This window comes from Manihot esculenta, chromosome 16 (assembly GCF_001659605.2).
Source record: "Manihot esculenta cultivar AM560-2 chromosome 16, M.esculenta_v8, whole genome shotgun sequence".
In the NCBI taxonomy this organism is placed as follows: domain Eukaryota; kingdom Viridiplantae; phylum Streptophyta; class Magnoliopsida; order Malpighiales; family Euphorbiaceae; genus Manihot; species Manihot esculenta.
In genome coordinates, this window is record NC_035176.2 from 32,992,664 (window position 1) to 33,005,947 (window position 13,284).

At 45.1% G+C, this 13,284-nt stretch overlaps 1 protein-coding gene across 1 annotated transcript; it reads right to left on the bottom strand.

Annotated features, from left to right (window-relative positions):
- Positions 1 to 9,844: 9,844 nt before the first annotated feature.
- On the bottom strand, positions 9,845 to 11,109 carry LOC110603322. The gene is made up of 3 exons (XM_021741016.1): positions 10,848 to 11,109; positions 10,518 to 10,690; positions 9,845 to 10,240 (listed from the first exon to the last, which is right to left on the bottom strand). The coding sequence occupies exons 1-3, from the start codon at positions 11,107 to 11,109 to the stop codon at positions 9,845 to 9,847; spliced, it is 831 nt and encodes a 276-aa protein (XP_021596708.1).
- Positions 11,110 to 13,284: the final 2,175 nt, after the last annotated feature.

A 13,284-nucleotide genomic window follows, 5' to 3' on the forward strand; every position in this document is an offset into this window, starting at 1 on the left:
GCCTCTACTTGGCTAACTCTGGGCTACCTCAAACTCTGAGACAGCTACAACTGCTAAACTCTGCGGTTCCTCGGGTCCAATCCTACAATGGAGGACGTACATGAGGCACCAAACATACTCATAAATAACTCTTAAACAATGCCCCAAAACCCCTCTAGAACACGTTAAAACATGCATGCAAAACAAGCAAAGGAAGGCTGGACAGAACACTTTCGGCGGCAGGTTCGGCGGCCGAATGTCCTCTCCAGAGCCGAAACTCAAGTACCTTCGGCGGCCGAATCTCCACTTTCGGCTGCCGAACCCTTTCGGGGGCAAGGTTCGGGGGCTAAAACTCACTCCAGAGACGAAAGTCTCTAACCTTCGGCGGCCGAATCCCCTAAACAGAGCCGAACCTCAAAAACACTCGGGGGCAAGCTGTGGCAGCCTAAGCCACCATGCAAGGGGTTCGGCGGCCGAATGCTCCTTCGGCTGCCGAACCTGAGTTCATCCAGAACTCAGCCCCGACGGCAACCTCCCTCCTTCATCCACTTCTTACTCGCAAAACATGCATAACTCCTCCCTCAACTCACATATACTTCAGTATATGGTCAAAAGGGGTCTCAAACTACCTACCAACCCCAACACAAACAACAAACATACACATAAACATGCTTACACCATTAAAACATCAAAAACTAACCTTGAAAACCTATATAACACCTCTACCTTTAACCTTCTTAAACACTGCTCATAAACCATGAAAACAAGTTCAAAGCTTTCCTTACCTCTTGAAACCAGAAGCTGGGACAACCTAAACACTGAACAATGGCCACCACGACTTCACCTTCACCAAACCTCCAAAACTCTTCTTTTCTCTCAAAACCTTTCAAACCACTTAGACACAACCAACCCTCTGCATCAGCTGATAAAAGCTTGCAGATGAGTCATGGGAGACGTGGCCTAATCCTCTGTCTGTGATTTGGAAGCAACACCTGGCCATTCACCGACTGAGGCGTGCACAAGGGCTGGCTGACCAGCTCAGCTTCGGCTGCCGAAACGCATGCAAAACCATGCAACATTCGGGGGCCGAACGTGAGTTTCGGGGGCCGAACGTGAGTTTCGGGTGCCGAACAGTGGGCACTTTCGGCGGCCGAACCTGGCCTTTGTCCCCAAAGCCTTTCCTCTTCAAAACGCACTCCTTTTCCATTCTAAACCTTTAAAACACTTGAAAACATTTTAGACAAACTTTCTCTTACCCGTCCAGAGACCTCTGACATCCTCGAATTCCACCGGATGGTAGGAATTCCGATGTCTGAATCTAGCCGGGTATTACATTCTTCCCCCCTTAAAGAACATTCGTCCTCGAAGGTTCACACAACAAACACATATGCAAACAGGCAAATAAGGAAAGCCTACCACCTTCCTCTAAGAAGCGACACAGATACCACTGGAGTACATACTCCCGAGTTAGCCATATTTTCTGACTCTGTGGATTCTTATCTGCTTCATCTGTGTCCATACTCTATAGGGCTTGCTACCTTTCTTTTTCTCTTTGGCTCTTCTTAGCTTTCTCACTTCGCTAGATCTTTACCCTTAGTTTCCTTGTACTCACTCCGATCAGAGGAGCAATACTGAGTAGCTACTGGGCATGCTTCTCTGTTCTGAATGATTCTACGCTTTTGCTGCGCACTCTAATCCTTGCCCGCCTTTTTTCTTCTTTACTATACTGGCTTTTATGTTTTTTTTTTGACTCTCTCTAACTCTTAAATCTATCGTGGAGGATCAGCAGCTCCTACTCGCTGTCTCCACAGACTATTAATCCTGTGTGGGAACACCTGTCCTAGGTAGTGATTTTGTGTAACTGCTCACAGTCGTTACAAAATCTCAAGGTTTCATCCTTCGTTTCTCACACTGACACTGGAACATTCCAGGGTGAGGTACTAGGTCGGATAACCTTTCTCTACCAAGCTTCTCTATACTATGCTGACTATGCTCTCTTTGCAAGTGCCATGCTGTAGGGTAGAAGGAAAGAAGGAAAGAAATGGTTCCGCGTCCAGACACCACTTCTATTCCACACTCTGACTCCCTGACAGATGGAAAACCTGATAGCTCGTCTGGGACAACCATCTCGACCTCACTAGCAATGGGCGTTGAGGCTGATTCCCTGATCTGACTCCTACCCTCGCTCACAAGAGCTAGAACCCTCTGATACCCTTCCCTGTGTACCGTTGAGTCTACTGGGCTGACATCAAACCTCTAGGCACCTATACTCTGTCCCTTCCAAGGACTATCTCGGATCCATCTTAGCCTATGAACTTTCTTACCTTGTCTCTACAGACACAGACACAGGCAGTACACTGAGTAAGTAGCCAATCCGCCTTAGAATGACATCAACTAGTCAACTCTAGAACCATAAGGTCAGCTGGATAGTCTCTATTCACTCCAACCGCTAAACTGCTCTGACGGACTGACTCTACCTCAGATGGATCATACTCGGGTCCACTAACCCAGAGAAAACACTCTAAGCCTAGAAGGCATCCAACCCACTCGATTAACAGCTCACTAAGTCACAAGGAAGTAGAAACACGCGGGTTCAAAACAAACAACATACACATCCGAACATCCACAAGTGAACATACCTGACGTCACTGTGCTCGATGTGATAGCTTCCTACTGAGTCAGAGTGAAGATCCGAACTATAGGTAACGAACCTTCTCTCGGGAACATACTAATGAAAAGGCTAACCCTTTCCTCTGCCTCAATTTACCACCGAATCCCAGAGTAAATTGAAAGCTCCTCCTGAACTTACCCTTAGTTTTACTCTTTTCTTTCTCTGTTTTGTTACTCTGATCTATAACACTTACTTTTCTCTTACTCTTATTCTTATCTTACTCTGTTCTGTGACTTATTTCGTATCTTTGAGGGCTACACTCGGAGATGAGAGATCACTCTCCCTATACCTGGATAAATAGCATCTCATAGCAACACTCTCGAATATCTTTCCTGATTCACTATCTAGCTATTCTTAGTTCTCACTCTCTTTGTTTAGCGGGTGGTAAACCTGATGACTTGTCTGGGTCCTATCTACAACTTTTCTCTGGCTGTGGGCACTAAAACTGTTCCCCTTCTAATCTGACTAACTACGACGTTCTCTGACACAAGCAAGAAACCTTTGATAACCTCTCCTAAACAGCGTAAGAGCCTCTAGGGCTGTTAGCAAACTTCTAGGCATCTCTACTTTGTCCCCTCACACATTACCTGTGATCCATCCTAGTCTCAAAGCCTGACTACTCTGCCTCTGCGATCTAAGGCAGTACGATGAGTAGCTAGCCCTTCCACCCCTAGAATGATATTAACCAGTCACTCTAGAACCACAAGGTCAGCTGGAAGGCACCTACTAAAAACTCGCACTCAACTCTATTGGCAGACTAACTCTGCCACTGACGGATCACACTTGAGTCTATTGACCCAAAGAGGACATTTTAATCCCAGAAGTTATCAAACCCATACTCACGACGGCTCTCACGGCCCTAAGGAAAGCGAAACATCAGAGTCGCTAGTACCAAACACATCAACACATATGGAAGTGAAAAGTACCTGTCACCGCCATGTCCGATGTGTCAGTCTCTTGCTGCGTCAAAGTGAAGATCCGTGCTGGCACTGATGGACCTTCACCTGGGGAACTTGTGGAAGAAGGAGTGATCTCGCTCCTTCTGCCTCTGCCCTGCGCCATGGCTAGAGCTTCTGGCTGCGCCACTCTGTCTGAGACTGTCTGCTGGGACTGTGTTAGCAAAGTGGCGGTGGAACACTCACGTGCTATGTGCCCCTCTTGTCCGCACCTGAAACATGTTGTTGTCCTTACGAGACAGACTCCCTTGTGCAGCCTACCGCACCTCGGACATTTTGAGGTATTCAAACCAAAACTCGAACCCTCACCTATCTGCTTCCAGAACTTATGCTTCTTTGATCTCCTGAGGCCTCTACCTCCTTTCTTACTCTTTGTAGCAGCCTCATGCAGAGAGGAGAGATCAACATCACTTGTCCCTGCAAGTGTGGTACTAGCTTCCCTCTTCTGTACCATATCTACTATATCATGGAAACTCTCCCTGGACCTATCTAAAACCCCTCCTACAAACTCATGAGCAAACTGCTCCCAGGATAAGCTTTCTACCCTCGCATCCACATATTGGTTGAACCATTCCCTTGCTTGTTCACAATGCAATGTGACCCCTGCCATTTGAATGGCTCTAGTCTCACTGACTCCCAACTCATCAGTTATCATCTTAACCATTCTAAGATACTCAACAGGGTCATCATCAGTCTCAAATTGGGGAACGTCTAACCTCATATAGTCTGTCATCTGTACTGTACTTCCTCCAGGTGAACTAGGCTTGGGTGTTTGGATAACTGGGGCTACTAGTTTTACTGATGTTGGAGGAGGTGCAACATGCTCTGGGTTAAGGTTTACTGACCCTGGGTACCAAAAGAAGGGTGGAAACATGGTATACTGTGGATATGATGGTGGATATGGCGGATAAAAGGGAAGATAGGGCATAAAGGTGGGATATGGGTGATACCTAGGAAACTCTGCTGTATCTTTCATCGGGTACTCTGCCCCCCACTGGTAGGGTGGATACTGAGGTGGAACAAACCTCGAGGCCTGCGTGCCTCCTTGGGACTCACCCATATCTCCTCCTAATCCGCTCATGCCAAAGCCGCCCTCTCTACTCTGTTCATCCTTCTCTCTTTCTCTCATAAGCCCTGACATACCACTCTGGACAACTCCCCTTCTACTCTCCTCAACAGACCTTCTAGGGTCCCTTGATGTACCTTCTCTACTTAAACTGTCGGATGTTGCCCTTTGCAGAATAGGGAGATGGACATCCATGTCCTCATTCTCCGGCGGAGCTCCAATCAATCTCGCAGATCGATGAGTTCCTCTCATCCTGCCTCTGAAAAGCACAACAGCACACAAAAATATCATCAACTGATCCATGTGAGAACACAAGAATCCTCCATACATATCACACATATCCATAATGCACATGCAACTCATCATGGTATTTCACATCAGCATGCAAGACAGGACTCCACATCCTATCCTAGTGGACATGAGTTTACCTCTTGTGCTTTCCCTCCTATACAAGACAACACCTCTTTCCGATGTGGGAACACACCGTACTCGAAAAATCTAAAAATCTGACATCTTAACCTCTTTCCGATGTGAGATATCTCTGATCCCTGAGTATACTGACTCAGCACATCGTACTCTCGAGGCCCTATGCTCTGATACCAATCTGTAACGACCCGGAAACCGGTACCTCCTCTGTAACGGCCCGAACCATCACTGGCACTAGGATCCAGATCGGCTTAAGGCCGCCGGGACCCGTAGCAAGCCAACTATACTCTCTGTGTACCTGATAAATCCCATACATGATACAAAGATACTCACCAATCCTGTAAAACGCTGTAGGCTTAACTACTGCGACTCAGATATGTCAATCTGAAATGGCCCTCAGGGCCTGTACCAGGGACTACTATCTGCTGTGGTCCAGGGATTAACACAATCTGTAACACATCCCACTGGTATCTCATCGAAGCCATACATTAAGCCTAACTCACACATTTCTCATCAAGAAACGTAAAACAGGATTGTGTACAAGGGATGAATCATACATCACACTAAAGCAGTGACACTAGGGAAAGCATAAGTCTACCCAGTATATGACAGTACATGTCTATCTATTACAATACAACTAATCTTTCAATTACATCATGTCTACTATCCTATTACACCATACATTCATGCATAACTATCCTCTGTACTCTTGCTGACTTTGACTTCTCATAGCTATCTCAGAACCTGCAAAACTGGGGTCAAGGGAGTGGGATGAGCTCTAGAGCCCAGTGAGGAGGAACAAGAAAAACAGTTCATTAATTACATGTTCTCATGAAATGCGTCATATCACAAACATATCATCTCAAGGATGAACTTGTCACCATAGCCCTCTACATACATAATCGTATGTCCAACTGTGCCAGGGGCGATTAGGCCTCACCTGGACTACTCTGACGTAACTCATATCATAACATGTCCAACTGTGCCAGGGGCGATTAGGCCTCACCTGGACTGCTCTGAGCTCTAATCTGACAGCCCAGCTGTCTCACTCATAGTACCAGGAGCGACCTGGACTATCCAGGGGCGACCTGGTATGGCTATCTCATGCCATAACTCTGTCTCTGTGCTCTATCAAGGGCTAAGGATCATCCAACATTCATCCACACAAATATCATCTTATGCAATGCAACATATTCGTGGATTCTAATGCAATACAATCTAATACATAACATGGCATTTTATGATGCATGGATCATGCTAGATTCATGTTATTTCTGAATGTAAAATAGTACAGTTAGTTCCACTCACCTGTAGCCTCTACTTGGCTAACTCTGGGCTACCTCAAACTCTGAGACAGCTACGACTGCTAAACTCTGCGGTTCCTCGGGTCCAATCCTACAATGGAGGACGTACATGAGGCACCAAACATACTCATAAATAACTCTTAAACAATGCCCCAAAACCCCTCTAGAACACGTTAAAACATGCATGCAAAACAAGCAAAGGAAGGCTGGACAGAACACTTTCGGCGGCAGGTTCGGCGGCCGAATGTCCTCTCCAGAGCCGAAACTCAAGTACCTTCGGCGGCCGAATCTCCACTTTCGGCTGCCGAACCCTTTCGGGGGCAAGGTTCGGGGGCTAAAACTCACTCCAGAGACGAAAGTCTCTAACCTTCGGCGGCCGAATCCCCTAAACAGAGCCGAACCTCAAAAACACTCGGGGGCAAGCTGTGGCAGCCTAAGCCACCATGCAAGGGGTTCGGCGGCCGAATGCTCCTTCGGCTGCCGAACCTGAGTTCATCCAGAACTCAGCCCCGACGGCAACCTCCCTCCTTCATCCACTTCTTACTCGCAAAACATGCATAACTCCTCCCTCAACTCACATATACTTCAGTATATGGTCAAAAGGGGTCTCAAACTACCTACCAACCCCAACACAAACAACAAACATACACATAAACATGCTTACACCATTAAAACATCAAAAACTAACCTTGAAAACCTATATAACACCTCTACCTTTAACCTTCTTAAACACTGCTCATAAACCATGAAAACAAGTTCAAAGCTTTCCTTACCTCTTGAAACCAGAAGCTGGGACAACCTAAACACTGAACAATGGCCACCACGACTTCACCTTCACCAAACCTCCAAAACTCTACTTTTCTCTCAAAACCTTTCAAACCACTTAGACACAACCAACCCTTTGCATCAGCTGATAAAAGCTTGCAGATGAGTCATGGGAGACGTGGCCTAATCCTCTGTCTGTGATTTGGAAGCAACACCTGGCCATTCACCGACTGAGGCGTGCACAAGGGCTGGCTGACCAGCTCAGCTTCGGCTGCCGAAACGCATGCAAAACCATGCAACATTCGGGGGCCGAACGTGAGTTTCGGGTGCCGAACAGTGGGCACTTTCGGCGGCCGAACTTAACCTTCGGCGGCCGAACCTGGCCTTTGTCCCCAAAGCCTTTCCTCTTCAAAACGCACTCCTTTTCCATTCTAAACCTTTAAAACACTTGAAAACATTTTAGACAAACTTTCTCTTACCCGTCCAGAGACCTCTGACATCCTCGAATTCCACCGGATGGTAGGAATTCCGATGTCTGAATCTAGCCGGGTATTACAGCCTTTCAGCCCCCGAACCTTGCCCCCGAAAGGGTTCGGCTGCCGAAAGTAAAAGTTCGGCCACCGAAGGTGCTTGAGTTTCATCTCTGGAAGGGACTTTCGGCCGCCGAACCTGCCGCCGAAAGTGCCCTGTCCAGCCTTCTTTTGCATGCTTTATGTGGTTGTTTTAGGACCTTTTAAGGGGGTTTTGGGCAGTTTGATAGAGTTGTTCTTGAGCTAGTTTGGTCCCTCATTTGAGTCCACCTGTGTAGGAACGGACTAGAGGAACCGCAGAGAGCAGCAGTGAGTACTGCTTCAGAGTCAGCCAGAGGTGAGTGGAACTAAACTTAACACAGGGACTCAATAGGCCTACGATGGCTAGCTAGACCCAGTCCTCAATAGTGGCCAACTAATCACTCCCCCCTAAAGAGCCTTAGGAACAAGTTGAGCTGTGGCAAGAGGAGACATCAATATGTATGAGGCATCAATATGCCTGAGGTGACACCCTCCCCTTAATAATTACATGAAAATGAATTATAAAAACCTGACGCGACTCTTTTGATACTACTATTTTACATTAATTTCTACCTATATCATTTTCAAGAAATTTCATGTTGAAAAAATTACATTTTAGCCCCTCAAAATCCTAGACCCCTAACACTATCCCCCACTTAAATGGTCGACATCCTCATCAACTGAACCTGTAGGAACTCTTCAATCTTTTGCAAATGTTATTGGAGGTTCGACTCTTTCTCCCAACTAGTTTCTTCGATGCTTAGGCCTTTCCATTTGACAATGTATTCTTTATAAGGAGGACGCTTGGTAATCTTCACAACTCATTCCGCTAAGATTTCTTCAACGACTTGATGCACTGGTACTGCTCATGAAACAGCTAGCCTTGAAGGTTTATTTTTGCTGTCGTCTGTCTCATTTGCATAGTATGGCTTGAGTCTACTCACATGAAGTACTAGGTGAATCTTCATCCACTGTGGTGGTTCCACTTTATATGCTACTGGCCCAACTCTGGCAACTATCAGGATTGGCCCTTCGTATTTGCGCACCAACCTTCGATCTCGGTTGCGAAGGAATCGCAGTTGTTCTCGTAGTAGCTTGATCATCACTAACTCTCCTACTGCGAACTCTTGAGGCCTTCGAGGTTCATCAGCCATCTTCTTCATGTCTTTGGATGCTTTCTATAATTGAGCTCATGCAATATTCGCATTTCGCTTCCACTCCTTCACGAATTGGTATGCTTTGGGGTTTCTCCTTGTGTATGGCACATCAAGTGTATATGGTGCCAGCGGTTGTTGACCTGTAACAATCTCAAAAGTGCTTTTGTTACTAGTAGAGCTCTTTAAGGAATTAAAACAAAATTGTGCAACATCAAGAAGCATGGCCCATTTCTTTTGGATGGTACTGACAAAGTGTCGCAAGTACTCCTCTAACAACCCATTGAATCTCACTGTCTATCCGTCAGTCTAAGGATGAAAGCTTGTTGACACATTTAGTTTTGTGCCTAAGATGTTAAAAGGCTCAGACCAAAAGATTCCTATGAACTGCCCATCTCTGTCACTGACAATGCTTTTAGGAACACCCCAATACTTCACAACATTCCTAAAAAAAGCTTTGGCCGTTTCTTCAGCTGATCAATATCTCGACATCGGTTTGAATGTGGCGTACTTTGAGAACTGATCTATAACCACTAAGATATGATCATATTCCCCCACTTTTGGCAAGCCAGCAATGAAATCCAAGGAGACTCTCTCCCAAGGCCTACTTGGAATTGGTAGAGGTTGCAGAAGACCTGCTGGTTTATGTCTATCTACTTTGTCCTGTTGGCACACCAAGCTAGTCTTTGTGTACTCTTGCACATCATCTTTCATGCGAGGCCAATAATAGCCATGTTTTAGCAAAGCAAGCATGCTCCACCAACCCGAATGTCTAACCCATAGCATATAATGACACTCCTTTAACAACAATCTTCTAACATTCTCTACCTGTGGCACATATACTCGACTTCCTCTCATCAAAATCAGATAATTATCTATCCAAAATTGACGAGTTTTCCCTTCTTGTGCTAAACTCCACAAGGCCATTGCTTGGGGATCTTTCTTCAAATTCCCTCGAATCTGACTGCCCACTCATTCCTCCACTTGACTTCGAGACATATGAGCTATACGGTTAAGGGTGAACACTTCTGACTTTCTACTCAATGTATTTGCAACTCTATTGAAACTCCCAGGTTTGTATTCGAATTGAAAGTCGAATTCAGCTAAGCATTCCTGCCACCTGGCTTGTTTTGGTGATAATTTTGGTTGTGAAAAGAAATGGCTGACACCGGTATTGTTTGTCTTTACTACAAACTTTGACCCCAATAAGTAATGCCTCCATGTACGCAAACAATGTATAACTGCTAATAACTCCTTTTCCTGGGCGGTGTAACAAATCTCTGCATCTTTCAGCTTACGACTTTCAAAAGCAATTGGATGACCGTCTTGCATTAATACTCCCCCCAATGCTAAATTTGATGCATCAGTCTGTACCTCAAAAGGCTTGTTCATGTCGGGTAGAGCTAATACTCTGTTCTGCTATGATAGCTTCTTTCAAATCATCAAAAGCAGCTTGGCACTCCCTCATCCATAGCCACTTGTTTCCCTTCTTTAGCAATTATGTAAGGGGACATACTTTATAGGAGTATCCCCTCACAAAACGCCTATAATAATTTGCCAACCCTAAAAAGGATCTCAACTCCGTTACGCCCTTCGGCACACCCCATTCTTGAATGACTCTTATCTTACCCTGATCCATATATACGCGCCCTCGTTCAATCACATGGCCTAAGAACTTGATTTTGGTTTGAGAAAAAGCACATTTTTCTCTCTTCGAGAAGAGTCTATTCTCTCTCAACTTTTCAAAGACTAAACGAAGATGTTCCTTGTGTTCCTCCATAAAGGAGTTGTACACCACAATATCATCAAGATAGACCACTACAAATTGATCAAGGTACTCATGAAGTAACTGATTCATTAGAGTACAAAATGTTACGAGAGTATTGGTTAGTCCAAAAGGCATAACAAGATATTCAAAAGCACCATACCGTGTCACATAGGTGGTTTTAGGCTCGTCTCCTTCCTTAATCCGCACACCCTGACCAGAGATCTAATTTCGTGAAGAATCTTTCTTGGCCCAGTTGATCAAACAGCTCTGCAATCAGAGGTATAGGGTACTTGTTCCGCACAGTCACTTTGTTTAGTGCTCGATAATCTACACACAATCTCAAGCTTCTGTCTTGTTTCTTTTGAAAGAGCACCGGAGCACCAAATGGGGCTTTTGTTGGTCGTATGAATCCAGCTTCCAATAATTCATCTAGTTGTTTCCTCAACTCTGCCAATTCTGGTGGTGCCATTCGATAGAGAGCTTTTATGGGGGCCTTTGTGCCTGTAACAATTCAATTTCATGATCAATGCTTCGCCGAGGAGGCAGTACGGCCGGTAGCTTCTCAAGCATCAAATCTTGATATTTCAACATCAAATCTCTAATCTCTCTAGGGTATTGCGACTAGGGATGTAAACGGGTAGGGTACCCGCAAAATTGAGAGTACCCAAACCCGAACCCGATTATATATACAATTCTCGAACCCGTCCCAAACCCGTTTAATATTTTAATTTTACTATCCGAACCCACCCCAAACCCGTTTAACAATACCCGCATAATACCCGAATCCGATTTTTTAAATTCAATTCAATGACAAAAACTACCAAATAAACTACCTAACACTTGCACAAACCAGCAGTAGGAGGAGAAATGTTCAATGACAAGAACCAGCAACTCAGCAACCCAGCAAATAATGATTTATAATCAGATAATCATATTAATTTTCCATAAATTCTAAAAATCAACAGTATTACATTAATCAAATAGCAAATAATTAGATTTTTTTAACAGTATCCAAATAATCAGATTAATAGTCCATAAATTCTAAAAATCTTTAATAGCAACTAAAAATTCTTTAAGAACATGCACATAAAAGATCTTGATTATCAAAAAATTTGATTGCAAACCTGAAGAGAGTTCCAATCAAAGGAGATGTCGCAGACGCCGATTGAGGAGAGGAAGGGTTGCCTTTAGAGTCAGTGAAGTGGGGGAGAGAAGCGTCAATTGAAAAGAGTAGATGTCACCGACTGGGGAGAGAGAAGGAGATATCGCCGATGTCGATCGGGGAGAAGGAAGAGTTGTCTCCAACTGGGAAGTCGGAGATGTTGCCGCTGTAGAGAGAGAAGGAGATATCGCTGACTAGGGAGAGAGAAGATTTATCGTCGACTGGAGAGAGAAAGGAGACGTCGCCGGTGCCAACTGGGCTACCGGCAGTCGTCAGTGAAGTGGGGGAAAGGCGTCAACTGAGAACTATGGGAAGGGAAGCGAGGGAGAGAGGCGTCGACGGAGAGAGGAAAGCAGAGTAAAATGAAAAAAGGAATTAGGGATTAGGGTTAGTTTTGTTAGTATAGCTAATCAGGTTCGGATAATGGGTATTCGATCACCTAATCCCGAACCCTACCCGAATCCGAGACGGAAAAAATTTTTCAAACCCGAATCCGCCCAAATCCGTTTTGTAAAAACCCAAATCCGTCCTAATAGGGTTTGGGTGGATCGGGTACCCGTGAAAACTCGCCCGCCTGCCATCCCTAATTGCAACACCCCTTCACTCTCCTTCATTATGGGACTATTACATATGTCGGCTCTCTACGTTTAACTCCCCTCTTGAAATGTAGAGTCGATAACATCTTCTTTTCACTAATAGGATACCACACAAGGCTTATCCCCCATCAAAAGAAGGCAGTTCGCCGCTGGAACTGGGATAGCTTGTGTAACAGCCCGGAAATCGAATTGCTACCGGCGCTAGGATCCAGATCAGCTTAAGGCCGCCGGGACCCGTAGCAAGCCTATTGTGAACTCTGTGTACCTGTGAAATCCCATACATGATCATATATTTCTGTAAAACTTTAAAACTTTCCCAGTACCAAGGCTCAACCTGTTCATACATCATCTCTATACTGTCAACCCCAACTAGAGCTCTTACCTTTGCTCTAGGCGGGCTAACGCATACTGTGTTAAGCCTGAGTGGTCATACATTTAGAGTAAAACATTTACATAAAAAGATCATGTATACAAAAGGATTACAACTCTTATCAATCAAGCACCAGTCTCTACACACTGAGCATATACACTGTCTCTGTAACATATACATATCCACCCTAACTATTACATAGCTTTTCTCTTTCTCTGTACCCTGCTAACACTTCTGGACTCTGAACCTGCAAAACTGGGGTTAAGGGAGAGGGATGAGCTATACTAGCTCAGTGAGCAGAACTATAAAACATATCTTAAACCATGATCTCATGGAATGCAGCACATCACAGACAAGCCACATCAAGGGTAAACCTGTCACCAAATAGTCCCAGCATCATATGCCAGGGCGTAGTTAAAGGCTCACTGGACTTCCTGTCATCATAACATAACTTACACTGCCCCAGGGCCTTAGTAGGCACCTGGTCTTAGCGTCCCTTAATATGCCAGGGCGTAG